The sequence below is a fragment of the Mustela putorius genome, unplaced genomic scaffold (genome assembly GCF_011764305.1).
Source record: "Mustela putorius furo isolate JIRA1106 unplaced genomic scaffold, ASM1176430v1.1 tig00003834_pilon_pilon_pilon, whole genome shotgun sequence".
NCBI classification, from domain to species: domain Eukaryota; kingdom Metazoa; phylum Chordata; class Mammalia; order Carnivora; family Mustelidae; genus Mustela; species Mustela putorius.
Window position 1 is genome coordinate 37,352,255 of NW_025421987.1, and position 25,570 is coordinate 37,377,824.

Genomic DNA, 25,570 nt, shown 5'->3' on the forward strand with positions numbered 1-25,570 from the left:
TTTGAACTTAAAGTTATCTTTTTTTAAAGGCTCAAAACTTTACAGTAATATAAAGAAAATACATCACTTTTAAATGTTGGCTTGTATGTCATTTAAATGGGGGGATGTGATATTAATGATGTAGTATATTCTAAAGAGGTAATTAATCTTTATATATTATTGCCTGCTTGCAGAAACATTCCTTTTCTGTTAATATGTGCCTTAAGTACAAATAGCCAAGTGACTACTATCCATGTCAGAGGGCTTTTTGAAGTGTAGAGATAGTAAGAAAATACAAAATGCAATTATTACATAGGTGTTTTTAAGAACTAAAATGAGCTTGTGCAGTAGTGATTCTTTATATGACTGAGTTGGTGTCAAGGCAAAACAAATCGACAACATGACACAGAGAAAATCATTGGGATAAAGTTCCTGTGCCAAAGAAAGCTAACAGCAGGCCTGACAGCTTAGCCTCAGAGAGACCAGCTTGTAGGTGAGCCCATGGTTGCATCTGGGAACTTGGCTTTTGCAGGTTTCCACCACTCCCAGAACGGATAAAAGTGGCTCACTCTGCCTAAACTGTCTATACTGCATGAGCAGTAGTGTTTGTGCTGAACACCTTTCCCTCTGGGAGTCTGCAGTTGTAAGTGGCAGGCAGAGGCTGCCTAAGTGACCAGCTCCCACTACTCGGGCACTGGCCTGGTGGACCACATTTCACATGTATCGTCACAACCTTACTGGGGGAATTGCAGCTCATGTGGCATGATCACTGGGAGAGAATTCTTGAAGCTTCCGCCTCATTTCTCCAGACATCGCCTCCTGCATCTTTTTGTTCCTTTGCATATTTTACTGTGTACCTTTAAACTAAGAAGTCCTAGCTCTGAGGAGAAGTAGGTACTGAGTTCTGTGAGTCCTAACAAGTTATCGAACCTACAGGTGGTCCCTGACTCAGATACTAAAAAGGTTAATGCCTTACAGGACTGCAATCTATGAGTTCTCTTTTATACTGAAGAGGAGCACTCAAATACACAAGTTGTGCATGTGTCCTGGTGCCTAGTGACAGCCGGGCGTTGATAGCGGATAGTAGGGTGGGTATTCCAGGGCCTGCTCCGCCCAGACACTGCTAGTCACGAGGATTCAAAAGACAAGAGAAAGTGGCCCTGCCCCTGGGACTTTTCTGGAGCTAAACTCGTACTAAAATGTAATAAGCGCGATTAGAGATTTGTAGCATACCTGTAGAGGCAATGTGCATTCAGGTTAGGGACAGACTATGCGGTGTGGGTTTAAACTCCTAGCTCACCATTTACAAACCCTGTAATTGAGCAATTTACTTAACCTCTTTGAAGTTTTGTCAGCTGTAAAATGACATAAAGCTAGGTAATAAAGCATAAGGATTCAGTAAGTACAGTACCTTTAGAACAATGACACACACACAGGAGTCACTATCTTTTCACTTATAATGCACTGAGCACAGTCTGGTGAGAAACTGGTGGACATAATTTGTGGGGTTTAGGAAGAAAAAGCAGCAAGGAAGCCAGCAGGGCTTTCAAAGCACCTTCTCTTCAAGATGCTAAGCTGGAAGAAGGTTAGTTGTGTGGTATCATTTCAAACATTCAAAGGTTAGCAAAGGGGAGGAGGAGAAACCTTCACTATCTGAAAATGGGAAAAGCTGTTTTATTTATATTTATTTAAAAAATATTTTAAAAAATATTTTATTCATTTGAGAAGAAGAGCACAAGCAGAGGGAGAGGGAGAAGCAGACTTCTCATGGAGCTACGAGCCCAATGCAGGACTCGATCCCAGGACCTGGAGATCATGACCCAAGCTGAAGGCAGACACCCAGCTATCTGAGCCACCCAGATGTCCCTGGAAAAGCTATTTTGAAATCTCATATAGCTTTGCAGAGGGTAACATCACAAATTCCAAATTCCAAATGATTTTGTATTTGTATCAATGAGATGTTTCTAGTGCATTGTTAATTACTTTAGTGGGAGTTTCTCCCCAGTGTTTTCCCCTAAAGCCCTCTTTTTTCTTTTCTTTCTTTTTTTTTCTTCTAAAACCACTCCATGCCATGTATCCAGTGACACGGAAAACGCTTGAACAAGCAAGCAGCAGCCCCTGAGTGCCTTATCCTCTGGAACCCCTGCATTATTTTAACAGTGACATGAGCCTTCTGAACAACCTCAGCATGTGCAATGGAGAGAGAGAAAGCAGACACCAATGGTAAGGAAACCTAAGTGAGGCCACAGAATAAATTTGCTTTTGCTGCATCTGCTGAGCTTAGAGGCATCTCCAGACACAAATCTAAACAGTATGCTGTTCTCTGAGCAGCCAATAGAAAGTTCTGTGTGGAGAAGAGGAGGGAAAGAGCCTGGGGCAAGGCTGAGCTTTACAAAGCTAGGAGCTCGCAAGGGGAATATGACCAGCCACAGAATGGGTCCCTGCCGAAAGGGAAAACACCTAATTTTCATTAAATTTGAAACTGATAAAATAAAATCCAAACAACTAAGAAACTCTTATTTTCTGAAGAAAAGAAGTAGATGGATGGAATTTAGATACACCTTTTAAAGATCCCCTTTAAATACACATTAGTCGTTTTTAATTTAGAGACATAATCACATGGTATGCATGGTTCTTTTGATTTAGAAAAAAAAATGGATGCTTTTGTACATTTAGAGAATATACCTAGTAAAATGCAAGCAATTTTTCTTTTTTAACCAATTGTGTCTTTTGAGGAAATTATCCTTCCAAACATTTGGACTCTCCCTTTTCTTGGGCTTTCAGGGTTTTGCTGACAGAAAAACTCTCTTCTACTACAAAAAGAAATAAAAAGGTCAAGTGTCAGTTGCCCAGTGAAAGCCTTTCCCAACTTGTTCCCAACCCTCTGTTTCTAACAGGTTTGTCATCGGGTCCTCTGCACTCTCAAGAACAGCATTCTATTCTCTTTTTGATAGAACTTAAGTGCTTTACAGGGCACCTGGGTGGCTCAGTTGGTTAAGTGTGTACCTTCCGCTTGGGTCATGATCCCAGGGTCCTGGGATCAAGTCCCGCATCGGGCTCCCTGCACAGACGGGAGTCTGCTTCTCCCTCATCCCCTCCCCAGCTCATGCTCTCTCTCTCTCTCTCTCTCTCTCTCTCATGCTGTTCTCTCTTTCAAAAAATTAATAAAATCTTTTTAAAAGAGAAAAAAAAAAAGAACCTAAGTGCTTTACTATTCCCATGTATGTACCAATCTCCCTGAGGTCAAGAGCTTTGTTTTAACACGCTCGCCCCCCAGGCATCTCTGACCATGCCCTGATAGCTCTTTGCTCATTTCTCCTCCTTACCCACTGCATTAACATTAACGTTCTGGGGAATTCTGACCTTCGCCTTCTTCTCTGGGTACTTACCCTAAACAACCACACTGATGCTCCTAGTTTTTTGAGGGGCAGAGGGAGAGAGAGGATCTCAAGCAGACACCCTGCTGAGTGCAGAGCCTGATCTCACAACCCTGACTGAGATCATGACCTGAGCCGAAATCAGGGGCTTAACCAACTGAGCCACCTAGGTGCCCCGACACATTCCTATTTTAACAGCTCCTTGCATGCAGGTGATTCAAGTCCATTCCTCCATTCCAGACTTTCCTCTTGAGCTCCAGACCCATTAAACCAGCTATCTAATGAACTGGGATGGATCATGGGCCTCCCAGATGTAGGAAGTACAAACTCTGTTACCTTTCCCCTATATGTACCTCCCAAATGAGTCCCCTTACAATAAATGGCACCATTAACACGTTATACCAGTCAAATTTGGAGGCACTCCAGTCATCTCCTTTTCCTTCACATACATCAACAGGATGATTCTCTTTCCCTAATAAAACAACGCAGGATTCTTTTGCGTAAGTCCAGTGGCAGGCAAAGCCAGTAAATATTGAACAGCCAGCGTTCCAGAAAAAATGAATAAAAGCACCCTGATTTATAAATTTGCCAACATCCATGGCATAAATATTTCTTTAATGACTGGTTTGAAGCTATCACGGTGATGTCACTGAACTCAACCAAGTTGGGCAGAAATGGCTAGGAACACACCATTATACAGTAAATACTCTGTAAAGAGACAGCAAACATAATAATATTCTCAAAAGTACATGTAATAGTAAAACATAGCAAAATAAATTAGGAAGTAATCTATTTTGAGTATTTAACATTTGTAATTAAGTTTAAATAATTTAATTGCTTATAATGGCTAAGTGACAACTGGGTTTCCCAGCTCCTGAAAATTTAACCATGGGCCCTTGCAAGCAGACTCCTTTATGGTCTAGAGCCTCCATGCCAGCCACGCCTTAGTTTTCTACCTGTATGTCTCTTCTCTTTGATCCTAGGCTCCATTGATACTGGAACATTTTCACCTGCCTAACGAAGCTGCCTTTGCCTGCCATGTTCCTGACGTTCCCAATCCCTCCCGCTTCACCCCATCCACCTGGTAACACCTTACCCCTTTCACCTGATAAACACCCACTCATCTTTTGAGGCTTAAAGTCATCTCGTTTAGAAACCTGTTCCCCAATCCCTACCCCCTTCTTCTAGCTATCACTGTACCTCAGTACCTTGTGCATATTTTTAGCATGACACCTTGCTGGCATTTATTGTTTGCAAGTTTAACTTTGCTACTAGACCTAGTTGCCATGTCCCATGCATTTTTGTACTCAGATACATAGGCCCTTTTAAAAAGCTGTCGAGAAAATTAGTTCTAACGCTAGTAGACCTCAGTAAATGTAGAGCTGAGCCAATTTCCCTCAGGGATCAAACATTTTTTTTTTTTTTTTCTAAAGACTTTTGGTAGATTGCAGGACACTTCTAACCTAACCCCATTCTTTGCCACTGTATCCTCTCCAGAACTATGAGCTCAATCATTTGCTTAAAGCACCCCCATCTGTTTTGTCACGATGGAAGGAAATCTTTGGGTATAAATTACCTGGAAGGAAAGAAGGAAGGGAGGAAAGAAAAAAGAAGGGAAGAGAGGAAGAAAGGGAAGAAGGAAGAAGAGGAAAGAAGGTAACTGTACATGTACATCTTTTAGAACTATTTCTAGTTTTATACAACAAACCAACCTCTTCCTTCAAGCAATTCCAGCCACAGAGAAAGTGACATGCCTTCTGTTTGGGCCTCTGTTCCTTTAATGGCAAGTTGGAACTGACCTCACTGCTTCCACCCAAGACACAACTCAGTGACTCCCGAAATTCCGCTGAAAATTTCCCTGCTCTAAACTCTTCCCCAACCCCCAAGTCTACAGAGACACTTTTGTTGTCTTCAGAGCTTCTTCAACTGAAGATTGCATGCAGCACCAAGATCTGCATTAGTCTGTCATTTCTGTGCCTTTTGCTAAACCCAGTGCTCTTCTAAAAGCAGGCTCTCTTACAACCCTGTGTGTCTCCGAGTTCTCTCTCTACGCCTTCAGCTACTGACCACGAAGTCTTCTCCCAGGCAGACAGCCCCCATGTCTACCAAGTGATTGCATTTCCACTAGTCCAGGCCCCAGCCGGCAGGAGAGTTCTCTCAATACCTGTACTATTTAAGGAGTCATTCCCTGCCGAGCTTCCAACCAGTTTTGCACTGGGACCGAGATTATCTTTGCATGTACCAGAATTGCTTTCTCTAATACGCCTGAGTCAACTGAGCAAACCGTTCCAGGGGGAAGAGCTCTATTTGATTCCTTTCCAGTGCAGTACTTGGCACAATTAAGCACTCAAAAAATATTTGCTGAACGAACCAAAAGAACATATTTTGGGGTGATTTTCTCATGAAAAGTACCCATAGACCTACATAACGCCAATGAGACCTTACCCGCCTAAGTGCTTTACAGTCTCGGAAATCTGATTGCCCAGCTCTTTGTCAGTTATAAAAGTTTCAGGGGCGCCTGGGTGGCTCAGTGGGTTAAGCCTCTGCCTTCTGCTCAGGTCATGATCTCAGGGTCCTGGGACTGAGCCCCGCATTGGGTTCTCTGCTCCCTCTCTCTGCCTGCCTCTCTGCCTACTTGTGATCTCTGTTTGCCAAATAAATAAATAAAATCTTAAAAAAAATTTTTTTTTCAGGCCAACCTGGGTCTAAGTTGATTTGTCCCGAGGTATTGTTTAACCCAATACTCAGTCCCGGGGGAGGGGGTGGCGGTGGGTAGCATGCCAGTGGGGCCTGCCAGGTCCTTAACTACAATAGACAGACGAAATGCTCACACTTTATCAACACCTTTCACTCCAGGAGTCTCTTAGCACATTGACATTGAGCTCTGTTTAATTGATGAAACATGCTCCTAGTATCTTTCGATTAAAAACAGCATTAAAAAGGTGCATTCTTTGGATAAGTCAAACTGAGACACCACAGTTTCGCACAAGGATGGAAGTTTCTGGATGGAATCTGGCTGGCAGCTTCACAAGTGAATGGTTGCGGCTCTCCGCCCCTCCCTCCGGTCCAGCGACAACTGTTACCTCAGGGCACAGGGAAAGTGGTTTGGCAATCCCGACAGATGGACAGCTGACAAAATGGACCCTCCCCCAGGCCCCAGGCCCCCCGCAGCTGTGTGCTGGTCGGGTGTAGACAATCGGCCCGTCTCCCCCAGAGGAGGGGAAAGAATTGTGCGTCTCTCAGCGGGAGGGAGGCGGGCGGGCTTGAGTGACACAGGAGAGGGCCGGGGCTTTTTGCCCGGCTCTTAGCAACGGCCCGGGCCTGACCCTCCTCAGCCAGGAGAAAATCGAATCAGTGCCCCCTTCTTCCAGGCGCCACGCAGCAGCAGACGCTGAACGTCCAGGCGGGCTGCCTTCCTGCCTGTTAATGACCTGCGCTCTCCCATCCCAGGGTCTCTGCAAAGCGCTTCTGGAGAGGGGGAGTCACGACCACCACCCAGCGCTCCCCCTGACCCCCACCCCGCGGCTGCCGGCGGGGGTGGGGGGCTCGGCCTCGACTGTGAGTCCGAGCGCATCATCTCATCTCATCTCGTCCCATCGATAGGCGGGACCGACAGGGGCGTTCCGGCGCCCCTGGACCAGCAGGGGCTTTATTCTAGAGTCACCGGCGCGTGGCTGCGCTGTTCTTTCGCGTCGGTAGGTGAAACCCCAGCGGCTTCATTGGCTCCTCGATTTAAACCCCGCCCGGCTTTTCTGCCCGCTCCCGCTGCCGCTGGGCCAGACCGCCCAGCCCCGCGCGTCCCAGCCCCGCTCGCAGGGAGCCCGGGGCCGCCGCTGCTATTGTGTGGATGCCGCGCGTGTCCTCTCTTGTCTTCCAGAGATGGCTAACCGGGGCCCGAGCTACGGCTTAAGCCGAGAGGTGCAGGAGAAGATCGAGCAGAAGTACGACGCGGACCTGGAGAACAAGCTGGTGGACTGGATCATCCTGCAGTGCGCCGAGGACATAGAGCACCCGCCCCCCGGCCGGGCCCATTTTCAGCAATGGTTAATGGACGGGACGGTAAGGCCGCAGCGGTCTGGCTTGCCGGGGCAGTGGGCTGGGATAGCCCTCCAGGGCTTTCTCTTCCCAGGCGAGGCTGCGGGAGGGGCTGCGGCTGCCAATCTCTGGTCTCCCGGGGTGGGTACGGGCATGCCTTTATTCCTCAGGGTTGAGGAGCCGGGCTCCCGCACAGTTCCCCTAGCTGGCTTAGAGGATTCTGCGCCCACCGGATACAGGGCAGCTTCCTTTGGAGTTGTTGCCAAATTAGAAGCCTTTTTGCTTTTTCCAGTGGGACTAGAGATAAGGATTTCCCTTCCCTGTCTCCAGCTTTTCGGTCCCTCAGCTCTTGGAGGGTTATTTCTCCTCCCCGCCCAGGAAATGGGTTAGTTACAAAGTACAACAAAGGAAGGGGTCAGGGAGACTAAACACCTTCCCATCCTTCCTTCTGCCTGGGAGCCCTGCTGCTCTGGGAGCCCCGAATGTCTGTTGAATGCATGGGTTCTCAAGAGACTGAAGGGAATCCTTATTTGAAAACTGCTTTTCTGATCAGAGGCTCTGGTGTGTTTGGGGGCTGGGGAGTGCTGATTCCCACAAGCCCCGCTTTTCCCTGCAGGCTGTGATTTACTGTTACGTAACAGCTGCTCCCCGCTTCTGCCGGGTTGCCCAGGACTTGGGTTAGGGGTAACTAGGAGGATGGTACCCGGTTCGGTTATTTTATACATCGTTGGCACATACAGGATGAATTATTGAAGCCTGATTCTGATCTGCCTTTTGATAGAAGACATAGTATTAGATTTTATTATTTGACCTCCCCTCCCTCCCTTGAAAGTCTGCAATCACGGTCTCATCACCACACATTTTTCCCTATTTTGTAAACATTCTTTCCCTCCTCCAGAGGAAGGAGGGGAGGAGCGAGGAGGGAAGGGGATTCCTAGGCTGCAGGACCTGCTAGAGTCTGGAGCAGCTCAGGGAGTGAGGCCGCCTGGGTCTTTGGGATTTGGCGTGGGAACTCAGCCACCCAGCCCTGAGCCAGTGCCTTCCTAGGGTGCAAGACTTGCTCCAGCCCAAACCTCTAAGCTGCGCCCTGTAGGGCCTGGATTCACTTGCGTTGGTGATGGGATATGTACAAAAGGAAACCCTGATTTTGTCTCTCCTTTCTCCTTTCAGGTCCTGTGCAAGCTGATAAACAGTCTATACCCACCAGGACAGGAGCCCATTCCCAAGATCTCTGAGTCAAAGATGGCTTTTAAGCAGATGGAGCAAATCTCCCAGTTCCTAAAAGCTGCAGAGATCTATGGCGTCAGGACCACGGACATTTTTCAGACGGTGGATCTGTGGGAAGGTAAACAGCCCTTGGGCCTTTGGGATTGCCCCCCCTCCCCCTCTACTTTGTCCTTCTCTTTGTGAAACCTGCTCCCAGTGTTCTTCCCTAGGCCTGTGTGTGCCCCTGTGGCTGGGAGCATGGGGGGGTGGGGTTATTCACTTTGGGGACCCAGGGGCACTGTTAGCCTACCGCTTTGTGATGATCTATTGAAAAGAGTCCCCTCCTCTGAGGGAATACACACCCGGAGGACATGGCAGGGACCTCAGCAAACTAGGGCTAAAATGGTGACATGGATGCCGTTTGTTCCTGTGACCCCTCCCACAACGTACTCTTGCAGAACAAATGGTAGCTCCTGGAAGAGAAGGGGGGTGGTAAGCATGCTTCTGACTCACCAGCGGCAGGCTTCCAGACAAAGCCACCAGGCGCAGTTGTGTCATTCAGTCTGAGAAAGCAAGAGCACCCCGACCTTTTACAGAGGGCTTCGGGACTCACCTTCCAGATATATATTCTGCTCAGGAAGTATGACACATGATTCTTTCTTTCACATTTGTGACTTGACTGAAGGAGTCTTATGAGGAATAAAAATCAAATCCCATTTCTGGACATATTTAACCAACCACCGTTATCAGGGAAAATGTTGTGACTGGAGACAGTGTCTGAGAATTTGAGACCCATGGTTATAGGGCCTCGTGTCCCCCTTGAGCCCAAATGTGTGTGCCCCTCCGTGCAACTGTCCCATGCGAAGCCAGCCAGGCTCTGGAGGTACAGAGCCTTGTGCTCGCTGGCCCTAGGTGTTATCAGTGGTTCTACCCATAGGACACCCAGTGCAGTGGTATTTCCTGTCTCTTTCACAATCCAGTTATTAGAATCCCAAGACCCCCATCAGGTTACCTGTGTTTGCCATTATGGAGGAACTCAGATATCCGGTCCTTTGGGACTGGAGTGGGACTTTGGGAATGCTCACCTCCACGTCCTCATGGATGTCACAGGTGAGGCTTGGTTTCTGCTCTTTAGATCAAAATGAGGATGATTTTCCCAGCAATAAAGATAGTGGTGCCTGTGGACAGATTCCCATGCAGGAAGCAGGTGCAAGGCCTTTACTGTGTATTGCCAATCAGTCCTCCTACAATTCTATGGGGTGTTGTTAATTTTCCCATTTCCTAGAAGACGATGCTGAAGCTTGCCTGTAATTACTTGTTCCACCATATGGCCAGGAACTAGCAGCAGAGCAGGGACTCAAAGCTGGTCTCTCTGGTGCTGGGAGGATAGGGCCTCAACCCGCAAGCCATGCCATGCTCTGACCGTCTCTGTCTCCTTCACCTGCACCAGGAGCAGGTTGTTGAGTCCCAGCAGTGATTGAGGAAGATGGACATGAGCAGGTGGAGTCAGGGGTCTGTGGGACAGAAGGATGGAGCCCCCGCACTAGGCAGTTCTTGTGAATAGAAGAGTGAGCCCCCCAGGTACAGAAAGTATGTAGGAAGAGGAAGAAAGTGGGAGGTCTGTGGGAGACGGGGACCCCAAGTGTGCGTCACTGTCTTTACGTGACTGAGGCTGTCTTGCTTGCCTTTGCACATTTATCCAAGACCACGCAGGGAAACTTTACCTCCAGGAGGGGCTGGCAGTGAAGAGAAGGTTCGAGGGAGCACTGGATCCCTGAGTACAAAAGCAGGGGGCGGTCTACACTGCCGGCCCCAGCCCTGTATGTTCATACTTCTGAAGGGAAAGGGAGGCCGAGAAGCAAGAGGGAGACTGACTGTGGCAGCCGAAGGTAGGGTAGTGGACAGGCGGCCTCCAGGCCAGGTTAATGCTGCTAGAAAACAGGAGATGAGGCAGACACTCAGGGGTCTCATCCCTGGGGGGAAAATGTATGGACCTCAAGAGCCAAAGAAGGGGACTCCCTCTGAGGTGTTGTAGCTGATCTGGTATGTAGCTGGTATGTAGGTAGGCATGGCTGACAAAGGAAAGTGGATGCTTAGGGGTGTCCAAATGGCCTCTGGCAGCCCCCTCCATGGGGCACTGAGGACTGAGGTTCAGGAAGAGTCCTAAGCATTATAGGGGATGTTCAGGATCACTGACAGAGGCTCTGGCCAGGGCTGGTTACTGTACCATTGGGCGAGGGGTGGCAAGGCAGGTGGCTCTGGGCAGAGAAGGGAGGGGCAGAGCTGCCTCGAGAAAAGCCAGGGTGAGACTCGTCGGTCAGCAGAGTGGACCGAGGGATGAGACTGGGTCCTTTCTGCCTGGGCCTGCTGTGGCTCATGTTTGGGCAGGAGCAACCGGAGGGCTGGCATATGTCTGCGTGCCTACGAGGGTGTGCATGTTTATATATACAGCTATTGAATTAGCCGTTTGCTTAGCTCCCTGCCACATTTTCCCAGCATTCTCCTGGTGGTTTTCAGTTTATTGCTATTCACCCCTGATTCCATGCCCTGTGGCTGTGGTGGCTGTGGCTGCCGCCAGTCCAGCGCTCTTCACCAGGGGACTTCTTTTCCTCCTCTGCCTCCTGCTCCCCGTCTGTTGCACTTGGCCACCCAGTGACTCCATGGGCTCTGATGTTGTAGATGAATAAAGCCGCAGGAGCCCAGGCTTGCCAAGTGCCTTCTCATTTGGGGTTCTGTTTTTTAGAGAGGCAGGGGCCCCAGATGGACCCATTGTCCTGGAACCCCTTTTAGAGGCACAGTCGAATGTTTGAAATGGACTTGGGAGCTACCAGAATAAAAGGTTCAGGGCTTTGAAAAGGACCCCAAGGCTGAATGGCCCAGAAAACAACCCAAGCACAGGGATATTAGAGACAAAGCTACTAAGGTTCCCCTGGGAGGAAGCTGGGGGTGAGCCATCCCTTTCAGGGCTGGGGAAGAAGCGAGGGCTGAGGGCCGCTTAGAGGACGGGAGAAGTCGTTCTCTTGGATGATGGAAGGTCAATGCCTGGCAGGTTCCGGATTTGCCACGGGCACCCGGAAGGGGTGTCTTAGCTGCCCATGACTCAGGAGAGCAACGTCAGTGTTTTCCTGTGGAGGGAAAGTGAGAAGGAGAAAAGGGAGGAGCAGGAAAAGGAGGTGTGTGAGAGAGACAGAGACAGAGAGAGAATGAGAGAGAACATGTGAGAGCTAGGGAATGTGCTGGTCAGAAAGACTCAAAGGAAACTTACCCTGGAAGCTGGTAGAATACAGATTTCTGAGTCAGAAATTAGACTGCCTCATTCACATCTCAACTCCACCACCTCTCAGTGAACTTTTCCAAGCTTCGACTTTCTCAGCTGTAAAATGGGGTAATAGTGTCTATTTCACAGGGTTGACATGAGTATGGAATGGGGTGATGCATTATAAAGTACTTAGCATAGTGGCTGGTGATCGTTGAACATAATGTATGGTGGCAGTGTGAAAATGACTGTTGTCAGGGTGCCTGGGTGGCTCAGTGGGTTAAAGCCTCTGCCTTCGGCTCAGGTCATGATCCCAGGGTCATGGGATCGAGTCCCGCATCAGGCTCTCTGCTCAGCGGGGAGGCTGCTTCCCTCTCTCTGCCTGCCTCTCTGCCTACTGGTGATCTCTCTGTCAAATTAAAAAAAAAAAAAAAAAAAAAAAAAAAAAAAACTTAAAAAAAAAAGAAAGAAAATACTGTTGTCATTGGCCTGTTCTTTTGTAGGAGAAATGGACAATGAGGGCGGGAGGAGCAAGGCTAGAAAGGCGCATGTTCTGTCTTGGAACAGATGGTTCGGGAATGGTTTCAGGCAGAAGCTTGGTGGGGTTGCCTGGATGACATTTTCTCTCTGTCATCGGTGGTGTCTTCACTGCATCGGCCATTCTCCATCACGGAGGAGCTGGCTTTGCACGTCTCCTTTTTGTCTTTTTTCCATCTCGTGGTCATTACTCTCCTGATGTCTTTCCATGCAGTATGTGGCTTTGCCAATTCCAGACCCCAGAGATCTTTTTTTTTTTTTTTAAAGATTTTATTTATTTATTTGACAGACAGAGATCACAAGTAGGCAGAGAGGCAGGCAGAGAGAGAGAGGAAAGCAGGCTCCTTGCTAAGCAGAGAGCCCAATGCGGGGCTCAATCCCAGGACCCTGGGATCATGACCTGAGCCGAAGGCAGAGGCTTTAACCCACTGAGCCACCCAGGTGCCCCAAGACCGCAGAGATCTTTGTGGAAAGAGCATGGGTTTGGAGTCAGGCAGATGGGTTGAAACTACTTCTACATCCCAGCTTTGTCAACTTGTTTAAGTGCTTCGCTTCTGAGAGTCTCAGTTTCCTTCTCTGTAAGTAGGTCTAGTGTCTTCTTGTAAGGACTAAATGTGTAAAATGCCTAGCACAATGCCTGGCTAAAAGACACCCAATACATGTTGGCTTCCTTCCCCTATTACAAGCCCACTAGCAACTAACCTTTTGGTTTCTTGGCATCACCACAGGGTGAGCAAGCCTTAGGCAGGGAGAATTCTAGAATGCCCGAGCAGGCAAGACTCAAAGATCAATGCAGTCTGATGACTTTTCTCAGCTGTCCTACTGACAAGGGTCCTGGATGTGTGGTTCTGCCCTGGCTCCCTGTTCCCCTTCCATGCTGACAAGGAGTTAGGGAGGAGTGTGGTGTATATTGGGGGTAGGACTGCCTGGAATGTCCACATATACTCCCCGGGGAGGTGCTGCTGTGTGTGTCATTCCTTCACAGCAAGAGCTATGAGATTTCACCAAACTTGAGAGACATTTTGGGATCTTATGAGGTACCTGTAGTGACCCGAGTCATCCCACATGCCTGTTGCAAGCAGCTTCCTTTTCCGTCGGAACAGCCGCCAGCGCCGCTCCCACAAGCGCCGCTCGTGATCCTGTTTGGCAGGGTTTTCCTTCAGCAGTGGTTCCCAGCCTCCGGGGCCCATCAGAATCACCTGGCAGGCTTAGGAAAACACAGCCCCAGAATTTCTGAGGCATTAAATCTGGGGTAAGACCCAGGAATTTGGATTTCATACCAATTCATAGGTGATGCTATTTCTGCTGGCCTGGGAACCCCACTTTGAGAACCACCGCCTGACAGGGTGTCCCCAGGAAGGCAAGCAACAAAAATGTATAAAACTCACAGAGCAGGCCCATTCTGTTCTCTGACATTTCTCCTTTGACCTCTACCTTGAGTAGAGAACTGGGGTCATGCCTAAGTTATTACTCAGGGAAATAAGAAATGGCTCCAGAAAGATGAAAAAGGTCAGTATTTCAGGAATAACAAAGATTCCAGGAATAACAAAATTAAAAATAAAAAAAAAAATAAAAGAAAAGAAAAAAAAATGGAAGTAGCTCTGAAGTAAAGAGTTTGGACTATAAACTGTAAAAAAATCTTTCAGTATTGAAAGTAGAATGTCCAATCTGATTTCATCCATCCAAATGACCTTTCTCTGGTCATTTTTATTTCTCTTTCACCCTTCCAATTATTTTTCTTCCCAAAGACATACATAAGATATCATGAAAGTAATAAACAAAATTCAAGAGAGAAAAAATCCTTGTTTAAGTATCACTGATGATGGGATGCCTGGGTGGTTCAGTTAAGCATCCAACTCTTTTTTTTTTTTTTTTAAGATTTTATTTATTTATTTGACAGATAAAGATCACAAATCGGCAGAGAGGCAGGCTGAGAGAGAGAGGGGGAAGCAGGCTTGAGCCCGATGTGGGACTTGATCCTAGGACCCTGAGATCATGACCTGAGCTGAAGGCAGAGGGTTTAACCACTGAGCTACCCAGGTGCCCCAGCATCCAACTCTTGATCTCAGCTCAGGTCTTGATCTCAGCTTAGGTCTTTATCTCAGGGTCTCGAGTTCAAGCCCCACACTGGGTTAAAAAAAAAAAAAATCCCAGTTGGGGGTGGGCAGGGACCTGACAATACAGCACCCTTGGCCCTGGCCCTCAGAGGTTATCATTTCATAGTCAGGAGGGCAAGACCACACCTGGGGAAACACATTTTGTGATAAGGCAGGAGAAAGGGCACACCCAGATGTGGAGACTCTCTGAGGAGAGGCTGGCCAGCTGAGATGAGGGAGGCTACTGTGCTGCACCACTGTCTCATTTTCCACAATTCCAGCTCTCATATCAGCCCCTCCCACAAGAGGAGGCTAGAAGAGTCCTCGTTGCCAGATCATTTCATAGTCAGGAGGGCAAGACCACACCTGGGGAAACACATTTTGTGATAAGGCAGGAGAAAGGGCACACCCAGATGTGGAGACTCTCTGAGGAGAGGCTGGCCAGCTGAGATGAGGGAGGCTACTGTGCTGCACCACTGTCTCATTTTCCACAATTCCAGCTCTCATATCAGCCCCTCCCACAAGAGGAGGCTAGAAGAGTCCTCGTTGCCAGATCAAAACGCTGAGATGTGGGGCGCCTGGGTGGCTCAGTGGTTTAAGCCTTTACCTTCAGCTCAGGTCATGATCTCAGGGTCCTGGGATCGAGCCCCACATCGGGCTCTCTGCTCAGCGGGGAGCCTGCTTCCCCCTCTCTCTCTGCCTGCCTTCTGCCTACTTGTGATCTCTCTCTGTCTATCAAATAAATAGATAAAAATCTTTAAACAAACAAACAAAAAAAAAACGCTGAGATGTTCGTGGACCTGGTGCCTCCTACTCCCTGTGTCACTTCCCCTTTTAATGACCAGTGGTCTCATTTTTAGGTCACCACCAAGGACTCAGCATCTAGAAAATCCCCAGCACTTTTAAGACCGTTCTTTTTTTTCTTGGAAGAAAAGCCTTCAGCAGTGGTTTTTAAGTTGTCTTGCCAAATATCTTTGGTAGCTCTCAGGGAGCAAAGAGATTGCGTGGTGCCAGGATTCTGAGCTGGCTCCCGACTTCGATCAGAGCCCTTATAATTATTGACTTTACCATTTGATTTTGTGGAAGATGGCCCTGAAGGAGGAGTTATTGCTTAAGGAATGTTACATAGTAACTTACCATGTGCCAGACATGACAATGTTTTTTAAAAACCGGAAAACTAGGGCGCCTGGGTGGCTCAGTGGGTTAAGCCTCTGCCTTCAGCTCAGGTCATGATCTCAGGGTCCTGGGATCGAGTCCCGCATCAGGGTCTCTGCTCAGCAGGGAGCCTGCTTCCCCTCTCACTCTGCCTACTTGTGATCTCTCTCTCTCTCTCTCTGTCAAATAAATAAAAAATAATATCTTAAAAAAAAAAAAAAGGAAAACCAAAGTGCCAGGGCAGGGTTGCCTATCCATATGGCTATATCAGAATCATCCCAGGAGATCGTTCTAGAATCTGAACTGTTAAGAACAGTCTAGTTTGAGAGTCATCATGTTTCTCAAACTTACCCGATGGTATACACTGCCTAGGGAGATGATTAAAAATATGAAATTCCAGAGCTTCCACCCCATGCCTGCCGAATTTCCCATCTCTCAGGGGAGTGATGTCAAAATTCATATTTTTGAGGAGATCTCCCCTACAGCATCTCATAAGTAGTCCAAGAGGCTTGGAAAAACTCCTGAAGTGTCATGTTCTAGGCAGGTGGTGACAAGATTCACAGATGTTCCTTGACCTCGTTGTTCCTCTAAGACATTGAGTATGTGACCCCAAGTTACAGAAAGTCTTTGCAAATGGCCCCTTCTCTCCAGCAGCATGGGATCTGGAATTCTGAACTGATAAGAGACAGGAGGCTAGAAAAAGACCCTCAGGCCATTCCACCAATCCGAGAATGCTGGAGCTTCTCATAAGGAATGTCTGTTAGAAAGCCAACCAGACACGTCAGAAAAGCCAGCTAGACAAGGTAGAGAGGCAGATTTCTGTTCATAGTGTTACTTAGAATCTTGGCAATGAGGAACTTGACTGGCACGCTGATGGGGGACTCTACCCCCGCCAACTCTTCCTCTTGCTATAACCTTATTTGAGTTGAGACCTGGAGAAATTGTTCCAGACAAAAACACTGAAAGACTTTACCAAGGGTCGGTACCCTTGCGCTAATAGGGACCAAGGACTGTGACCCAGTTTTGTCCCCCTGTGCATTCCCTCTAGCCTTGGCACTGAAGCAGCCACTGCCACCCCTTCAGATCATCTCTGATCACCGAGGAACGTGGCACCCCAACCAGCCTGTGATGGGGACCCATGGGAGATGGTGGCCTGGTGGACTGTTTGCGGACTTTGCATTCTGACACCTGAGCCAGAGTCAGGCTCTGGTTTACTTGCTGAGTGACTGGGCATGTTCACTAACCTCCCTGAATTAGGTTTCCCATCCCTACGCCGGAGGCAATAATATCCATTCCATTGGGTTGATGTCATGTATAATAATTTATAGCAAATCTCTCTCTTTGGGAACTTTCTTGAGAAAAACTTCTCCAGGGCACCTGGGTGGCTCAGTGGGTTAAAACCTCTGCCTTCGACTCAGGTCATGATCTCAGGGTCCTGGGATTGAGCCCCGCATCGGACTCTCTGTTCAGTGGGGAGTCTGCCTCCCCCTCTCCTTCTCTGCCTGCCTCTCTGCCTACTTGTAATCTCTGTCAAACTAAAAAAAGAAAGAAAGAAAGAAAAAGAAAAACTTCTCCAGCGTGTCCCTGTCAAATGCAGAACTCCTTCTCTAGCTTCTTCTGCCCCATTCATGTCGTTGCTCCCTCTGCCACTCTCCAGGGTGAGGGGGGGTGGGCTACTGGATGTCTTACCGTTGCCCCCAACATTTTTCCCTCTTTCCTGCCTGGGTCCATGCGGTATGCACACCAGCTAGTGACTCGGGAAGGGGGCTGGGTGTGTGGACTAACACCGCTCGCGGCTGTGCCCGTGGCCGCGGGGTCGTATCTGTGGCTGACTTGCTGGGTGTCAGGCTGCACAGTGCCCCAGCGCCAGGGCCCAGCAGACCTGCTCTTTCCATCCAGCAGGAACAGACATCCTGTGTGCTCCTTGTACAGAGCCGAGCTAAGTGCTTCAGGAACTAACCTTCCTGAATCTCCCTGTGTTTAATCATTGTTCTAGGCTCGCTTCACTGGCTCGCTATTTAAAAAGCAGACCCTCTCCCTATCTCTTTCCAGAGTGATGCTTCAGAATATTATCACTACAGCTCTAGTCAAAAAAAAGGATCGCATTACACAGTGATGACTAGAGAAAAGCTTTTTATCTGTGGAGAGAAGTCACTCTCATAACCACCTCCGGGCTTGCTCTCATGTCTCACTGTTCCCCGTGCCCTCCTCCGCCCATCTGCTGCCACATGCTCTGACCTCACCTCCCCACCCCCACCTCCAGCCGCTCCTTGCACCCGGGGACTCTCCTCTGACAGCTCTGCCTCCGGCAGCTGTCTGCCAACCGCCCCGGCCTCAGAATCCCGGAAATCGCCCTGTGGTTAATGGGGTGGAGAAGAAAAGCGAGGGAAGGAGGATCTGCTGTCTCTCCTCGTGGAATAGATGCACATCCTGAATGGAGCCTCCTCTGTGGGCCTTAATGGTTTGTTTCATGAGAGTTTTACTCCGGTCTTGCTCTCTGTCTGCCTCTCCCCTGTAATTCTGTATTCCCTGGTGACCGAGCTGCAGCAGCCCGGCTGGAAAGACCACAGATGGTTCACTCAGTGCAAAGTGGGCCTTTTTTTTTTTTTTTTTTTAAAGATTTATTTATTTGAGAGTGAGAGGGGGTGAGTGCATGAATGGAGGAGAGAGCAGAGGGAGTGGATCTCAAGCAGACTCGCTGCTTGCATGGAGCCTGAGATCTCGACCTGAGCCGAGACTGAACATCAAAGGCTTCACAAACTGAGCCCCCCCAGGGGCTCCCAAGGAGGGCCTTCTAGTATTTCTTTCTTTCTTTTCTTTTAAAGATTTTAGTTATTTGGTGGTTCAGTGGGTTAAGCCTCTGCCTTCAGCTCAGGTCATAATCTCAGGGTCCTGGAATTGAGTCCCGCATCAGGCTCTCTGCTAGGCAGAGAGCCTACTTCCTCCCCCCTCTCTGTCTGCCTCTCTGCCTACTTGGGATCTCTCTCTCTCTGTGTCAAATTTAAAAAAAAAAAAATTTTTTAAAAGGGATTTTATTTATTTGACAGAGGGAGAGAGAGAAATCACAAGCTTTCATAGCTTGACCCGCCCCCCCTACCTGCCCTGCTGAAGGCTGCTCTCCTTTCTAACTAACCCTGTGCCTTAAGCTTTGCTCTCCACACTCCACAGATCTGGTTCTCAGTTGGCACTGACCGCACGGTAGCATCTTTCCCAGTCCAGGGCCTGGCAGTCAGCTGGAAGGGAGGAAAGGTGGAAAGACGGGAGGAACAGGCGGACTTATAGGGCCAGTGGCCTTCTCTGTGGGTTCAGGGCCGCTGGGCTCCTCAGATAACTGTATTCCTTCTCCCACTGTGTGAAGGGGGACAACACACACACACACATCTCTCTCTCTCTCTCTCTCTCTCTCACACACACACACACACGCCCCACAAGCCAGCTATGTATCATCTCCGTTGAGGTCCTTCCAGGCTGCACAAAGTAAAGGGCCTCTCGGTTGTGTCACATCGAGCGCTTTCTGTGTTGCTTGGCTTTCCTTCGCGTGCGCGTCTCCAGCCCGAACCAAGTGAGTCCTCCATGGGAGGCACGTGGGTGACTTTAGACCCGGTTAACCCAGAGAAGGTGAAAGAGAGGAGCCACGTGGGGTTTGGCGCATTTAAGTCATCCAAAACAACTTCTTTCTAGTTTCCTCCCCGCAGCCCCTTTCAGTCCTGAGGAAAATCTTCTTCTTTGGACCAGCTTGCAAGCCTAGCCACAGGCTTTCCCCTTGCCACAGCCTCTAGAACCCACAGAGGCGAGGGCCTCTGCCTAGGGCAGGGACCTCCCTGTGTCTGAACAGAGAGGAGTTTGGAATGTTTTACTCATATGGCAACTGTGAAAGGATGAGAAACTGGGCAGGTCACACAGAGAGTAGGAAGGTGATTTTTTGATCCCTCCTGGGAAGTTCTGCTACAGTTATCGTCGGGGCTTGGAGAAGGGTTTGCTGTCCCCCTCCCTGGGATGGGGATTGCCGACAGCCTCCTTCAGAACTTCCTTTCTAGAGGGCCAGCCCCATCCTTCCAGATTCCTCAGCCCTGACACAGGCTTGGCCTTCATTTCTCTGTTGGCTTGCAGGGAAGGACATGGCAGCCGTGCAGAGGACCCTGATGGCTCTCGGCAGTGTCGCGGTCACTAAGGATGATGGCTGTTATCGGGGAGAGCCATCCTGGTTTCACAGGTGAGTATCACTTCCTGCCTCTTTGTACCCCGCTGATCCCCAGCAGAGGAAGATCCTACCAGAGAGAGCATCTGAAGCCTCAGAGATTGTTAAGACATAAAGTCCTTAGGGGCAAGCACTCCTGGTCCCCCAGCTGATTCCTGAGAGTGAGGAAAGACCCATGCTGCCATGAGGCCAACAGCCCACCCAGGGCAGACTTGGTTGAGTGTTTCCTGCTAGATATTGGGACCCTCGGGCTTGGGCCATGCTCTTTCTCAAGAGGCCGAGTAGGACTGGCTGGCTTTTCTCAGAGCTCTGAACTTGGTTTTATTATGATCTAAGAAGCCCCAAGTCAACTCATTTATCTATTTATCTATTATCTATCATTTATTCTTGCTCTCGATGAAGGGAGAATGTGTCCTGGTTTGTGCCTGTTGTCCCAGTGAGCTTATTGATAATGGTCACTTTCACTTTCAAGGGCGGCCTGGTCTGGATAATGTCTTATGTGGTCATGTCAGTAAAGGATTTATTTTGCGGCTGTTGTTGCTATTTTCAGGGGTGGGGGGAAGCAAGCGAACATAAGCTCAACCCAGTAGCTCAGTGCGTGATGAGGGCAAAAGAGCACTTTGTAGAAGATAACTGATCCTTCATTTCCCTACTCCCTCCTTCTTCTTCTAGACAGTTATAAAAAAGTACAAGTTTAAATGAATCTGGTCCAAAAACCTCCTAGATACTGGCCAGTGGAAACTCTGGTTTTAGTCCCCACTTTGTTAGTGACATACCATGGTTTGTATGACCCACAAAACCAAAATTACCTACTATCTGGCTCTTTACTGAAGCTTGCTGACCTCTGGTGAAGAGTACGAAGCATTTCCTCCTTGACTCCTAGATCCTGTGGCTCTAAAACGGGAGCATGAATACTTGGACCGACACAGGGAAAGGTGGATTGGGATTAATGACCTGCTTTGTAAGAAGGGCTGTTGGTAATTTGCACAAGGGCTTGAGGTAACTGTGATAGAGTGGGTGACAGGAAAGTTATCTGAGAGTGAAGTCTTCAAGGAGGTACCCCTAATTCTTTCATGCAAATTCTAAAAGATCATCTGGGTTCTAAGGAATAGAGAGCTCATGTATCATGCAGCGTACCTGGAGTAGGCACGTAGCTCATGATAGGACCACAGCCAGGGTAGGAGCATAGCCCAGGGTAGGAGCATAGCCAGGGTAGGACCATAGCCAGGGTAGGACCATAGCCCAGGGTAGGTCCATAGCCCAGGGTAGGACCATAGCCCAGGGTAGGAGCATAGCCCAGAGTAGGAGCATAGTTGCTATCAGTACTGTAGCTCAGTACAAGGCTTACTATTCTATTTGGTGATCTTGTGTTCTAGCCAGTGACGACAACACCACCACCACCACCCCGCCCCCCCCCAACCCCGGGCCATTGTAACTGCATATCCTGGAAAGGGTTTGAAGACTGTCAGAATGACCTGATTCCCCTCACTTCCTCTGCCCAGGAAAGCTCAGCAGAATCGGAGAGGATTTTCAGAGGAGCAGCTTCGCCAGGGACAGAACGTAATTGGCCTGCAGATGGGCAGCAACAAGGGAGCCTCCCAGGCAGGCATGACCGGCTACGGGATGCCCAGGCAGATCATGTAAGATGCCGCCTCCAGCCTCCCAGGAGAGAGGACGAATGTTCCACACCACAGTCTCTGTGATAAAGAAGTAGTTAGTCACCTTCTGACCTTCTCTTTCTCGAAGCCTCCTGTTCCAGGTTTTTGCAAGTGCCGCATTTCAGCTGCAAACCCGCGTTGCCCACTGCTGCCACCTTGCGTTCATGTAGAACTATGCAAAGACTCCGCCTCCTCTTCCTGAGCTCCTCCTTGGCCCCAAAGTCACCTTTTGTCTGATTATTTATTTATTTATTTATTTGCCAAAAAATGCCCCCTCCTCAACTTACTAGAACACACCTAATAAACAAATTAGTCTTGTGGCTTCAAACGTAAACTTCGTTCTTCGGGGCAGCGTCTCGGCAGGCGGGGCTGGCTTTCATTCGCTCACGGGGCCCGCAGGATGGAATGGAGTCCGCGAAGCCGTTAGGTGGGAGCTTTGAGGAAGCCCTAAGAAGGTTGTGTTGTTTATCTTGGCAATGGCAGGAGACGTCTAGGGCGTTTAGGGATAGTGTTGCCCACTCTGACAGTCTACAGCCATGAATTCAAGAACAAGCTCTTTGATCCCCTGGGCCAAATTTCCTATCTTGTGCTTAAGATGCTAGAATCTGAGCAGCGGGTGGGGGAGGGGTTGGGGTAGGGGAGTGGGGGGATGGGAAGTTTGTGAGGGGAGGGGGGACATGGGAATGAGCGAACCCAAACCCCAAATTTTTAAGGGCTTGCATATGGATGCCCACGAAGTATTTGCTGGATGGGTGGTTTTATCAAATGGATGGGTGATTGTTGAAGGAAAGAGCAGTTGTCACTTCCCAACCAATAATCTTCCCCCAGCAGCGAGACCCTGACTCTGATGCCCACACTGATACAGTGTTTTCAGAAGCCAGGAGTTAGAGGCCCGTGTTGATTGTTGCCTTACACTCATTTAGAGGATCTAAATCCCTAAAACGGTTGGATATTGCCTAAGGCTGAGCTTTAGCGAAGATGGGATAGGTTCTACAGATTCTGTCAGCCATATAAAAATTAAGAAGGCTAATAAGCCTTGGGACCACCCAACTTAATCTTATTCTTTCTTACCAGCAGAAGCAAGAAAAAAAAGTCATGCATTTAGTAAGAAAAGAAATAAGGCGTCATATCCATATAATGCATGGTTAATTAACAAGGAAAGACAAAAACAAACGAAACTGTAGATATTGTCACCCTCTAATGGTTTGGGGTGTGGCTTTCAAACTGTGTTCTCTGCAGTTCTAGGCTTCCATAGAGATTGCTATGGGATCCCCATGAGGGGGCAGCACTGCTTATAGGAGGCAAGATCCTGGGTCTCCATTCCTTCTTCAGTAAGAGCATCATGGATCTTCTCTATTTTATATATTAGGATTCAGCATAAGATTTTTAAAGACTTTAAATATTATCAAAACAAAACAAAACAAGAATCAGTAAAGGAAATGAGCCTGAGTCTCCTAAAGGGGCTAATGTGTCCTGTAGGAGCCCTGTTGACTGTAACAGCCACTGGAAAGACATCACATGAACATGGCAGCTGAACACTTACCTCGAAGTCGCCACAAAAGCAAGAGAGGAAGGTTGATGAAAACCAAAAAACTGAAATAAAACTGGGAGGGAATTCCTGGAGAGAGATGGAAGGTGGTCAGGTCCCTGTCTGGGATTGAGAGTGGGAGCGGGGACATAGGTTTACAAGGGGGCTGCCAGGCTTTGCCTCTTCGGTTCCCCGCACCACCCTGGGCTACCGCTGCTGTGCCAGAGACACGTAGAGGCAGGAAAATAACAGAAATCAGCTCAGAGCCGGAACAAAGTAGCCTACCAAATCTAGGGCAGTGAGTGAGGAGCCTGGGATAACACTGACTGGACTTTCAGGCACCCAGGCATTTCCTCCTCTCAGCGTGAGCGCCCCAGCGGCCTCAGGCTCCCACCTCTGAGTCTCTTTGCATGATGACAGCCTGGAGATGAGGCTGTTAACAAAAATTGAGGCCTAGGGGGAGGAGGTGGACTGGAGGGGTAGGAGTTAACAGAGCCCAGTTTGTAATTCCAAAGACCACCTGCCTCAACACAGTATTTCCAGCTCCTGAGAGTCCCCAGAAGCAATCCAAACTGGGGCCTGAGGCATGAGGCATTTTCCCCCTTTCCTAACTTTGTATTTGTAATCAAGGTAGCAATTTACTTAAGGGCAACTCATGGGCAGCATCCAGAAGACTCCTGAGGAACAAAAGTACCATCTGCCTTCAAAAGACACACCTGTTACCCCAAGAAGCAGAATCCATAGACCAGACAGAAGAATCATTTAAAAGTAGTCTAATAAGTATACTAAAAATGATAAGCGAAAATATCGGAAACATGAAGCAATAACCCATCATGAAGAAAAATCAACTGGGGATATAGAACATAAAAAAATAAATGAAATAATGGGGCGCCTGGGTGGCTCCATCTGTTAAACGGCTGCTTTTGGCTCAGGTCTTGCTCGCCAGGTCCTGGGTTCCAGCCCAAGTCATGCCAGGCTCCCTGCTCAGTGGGGAGTCTGCTTCTCCCTCTTCTTCTGCCCTACCTGCCCGGACCCCCCCGCCCCCCGCTCCTGCACATGAACTTGCTCTCTACAAATAAACAAAATCTTTTTAAAAAAGTGAAATAAAGATTGAGAGTAGAATGGATAAAATGAACAAGCTAATAAGTTGGAATATCAAAACAAGGCATTCTCAAAAAGATAGGCACAAATAAATGGTAAACACAGAAGAAGTTAAGTGATATGGATAAAAATCATGTAATTGGAATCTTAGAAGGAAAGGAAAAAGATCAATATAGGTGAGGAAAACTCTTAAGAAATGTTTTTGAGAATTTTCTGGAAATTAAAAAAAAAGGGGGGTACTTAAAGACTCAGTTTTAAAAGACAAAGATACCAAAAATAAATGATAGGACTCCTCAGTGGGAAACATTATAGTAAAATGTATAGCCACTAAGAATAAATACAAAACTCTCAAAGGTTTTAAAAAGTAAAAGCCCATTACATATGGGAGGGAATGTCATATCAACACTGAACTTCTCAACAGTAACCTGGAGACATAAGGTGATATTTTCGAGGAGCTGAAGGGAAAAAAGAAAACATTGAACACGTAATTTTCTACATAGCAACTAATTTTTTAAGCCCAAAAATGGAGCAAAAAGATTTAACAAAGACCACCTGAAAACACAATTGCATTAAGTATTTCAATTAGAAAAATATCTTACCAGGAAAACACTATTTGATATTTGAAATGAGGAGAAGTTCATGAGAAAACCAGGACTAAACAACAGAGAGAGAAAAAAGTTCTTTCTTTCTTTTTCTTTCTTTCTCCCTTTCTTTCTTTCTTTCTTTCTTTTTCTTTAATTTTATTTTTTCAGTGTTCCAAGATTAATTGTTTATGCACCACACCCAGTGCTCCATGCAATATGTGCCCTCCTTAAAGAAAAAACTTATTTATAACAATCCAGGAAAGAAGAAAGAAGAGGAAAGTGTCCTGTTTGGAGGAAATATAGAGATATTGATAAATTTAAGAAATTGTTAGGAAAAGACAAATATATTGAGTCTAACTCACTTCATGAAGCTGATTTAACACTGATTCCAAAACCCAACAAGAATAAGAAAATTACATGCTGATTCCACTTGGATATGGATATGAAAAATTCTATATAAAATAATAGATATGAATAGATATAGATATGAAAAATTCTATATAAAATAATATATAACCAACTCTAGCAGTGAATTTTAAAAATCTGTTAGAATGAACCTTTTTCTCTCTTTTTAAGAGAACTTCTTTTAAAAAAATATTTTATTTTTTGTTTGACAGAGAAAGAGATCACAAGTAGGCAGGTGCAGGTGGGGGAGGGAAGCAGGCTCCCTACTGAGCAGAGAGCCCAATGTGGGGCTAGATTCCAGGATCCTGAGATCATGACCTGAGCTGAAGGCAGAGGCTTAACCTACTGAGCCACCCAGGTGCCCCTTTTTAAAATATTTTAACTGGGGGATGGGCTTTCTGGGGACCTATCCCTGACTAGCCCTGAGTAGAAACTTGAACTCATGTTCCATTCCT

At 47.7% G+C, this 25,570-nt stretch overlaps 1 protein-coding gene and 1 long non-coding RNA gene across 2 annotated transcripts; both read left to right on the plus strand.

The window, feature by feature from the left end:
- The first annotated feature begins 1,786 nt into the window (after positions 1-1,786).
- Positions 1,787-5,934, plus strand: LOC123394377. Its single transcript, XR_006609084.1, has 3 exons — positions 1,787-2,202; positions 4,340-4,440; positions 4,854-5,934. It is a non-coding gene; the product is annotated as an uncharacterized LOC123394377 (long non-coding RNA).
- A 1,153-nt stretch (positions 5,935-7,087) lies between these two features.
- On the plus strand, positions 7,088-21,832 carry TAGLN3 (transgelin 3). The gene is made up of 4 exons (XM_004761467.3): positions 7,088-7,415; positions 8,562-8,736; positions 19,752-19,854; positions 21,342-21,832. The coding sequence occupies exons 1-4, from the start codon at positions 7,236-7,238 to the stop codon at positions 21,481-21,483; spliced, it is 600 nt and encodes a 199-aa protein (XP_004761524.2). The 5' UTR covers positions 7,088-7,235; the 3' UTR covers positions 21,484-21,832.
- Positions 21,833-25,570: the final 3,738 nt, after the last annotated feature.

Bases quoted from the DNA above. Each gene is read 5' to 3' on its own strand.
- TAGLN3 (XM_004761467.3), top strand. From the start codon at position 7,236: ATGGCTAACCGGGGCCCGAGCTACGGCTTAAGCCGAGAGGTGCAGGAG. The intron at 8,737-19,751 runs GTAAACAGCCCT...GTTGGCTTGCAG, and splicing joins GACGGTGGATCTGTGGGAAG to GGAAGGACATGGCAGCCGTG. The intron at 19,855-21,341 runs GTGAGTATCACT...TCCTCTGCCCAG, and splicing joins GAGCCATCCTGGTTTCACAG to GAAAGCTCAGCAGAATCGGA.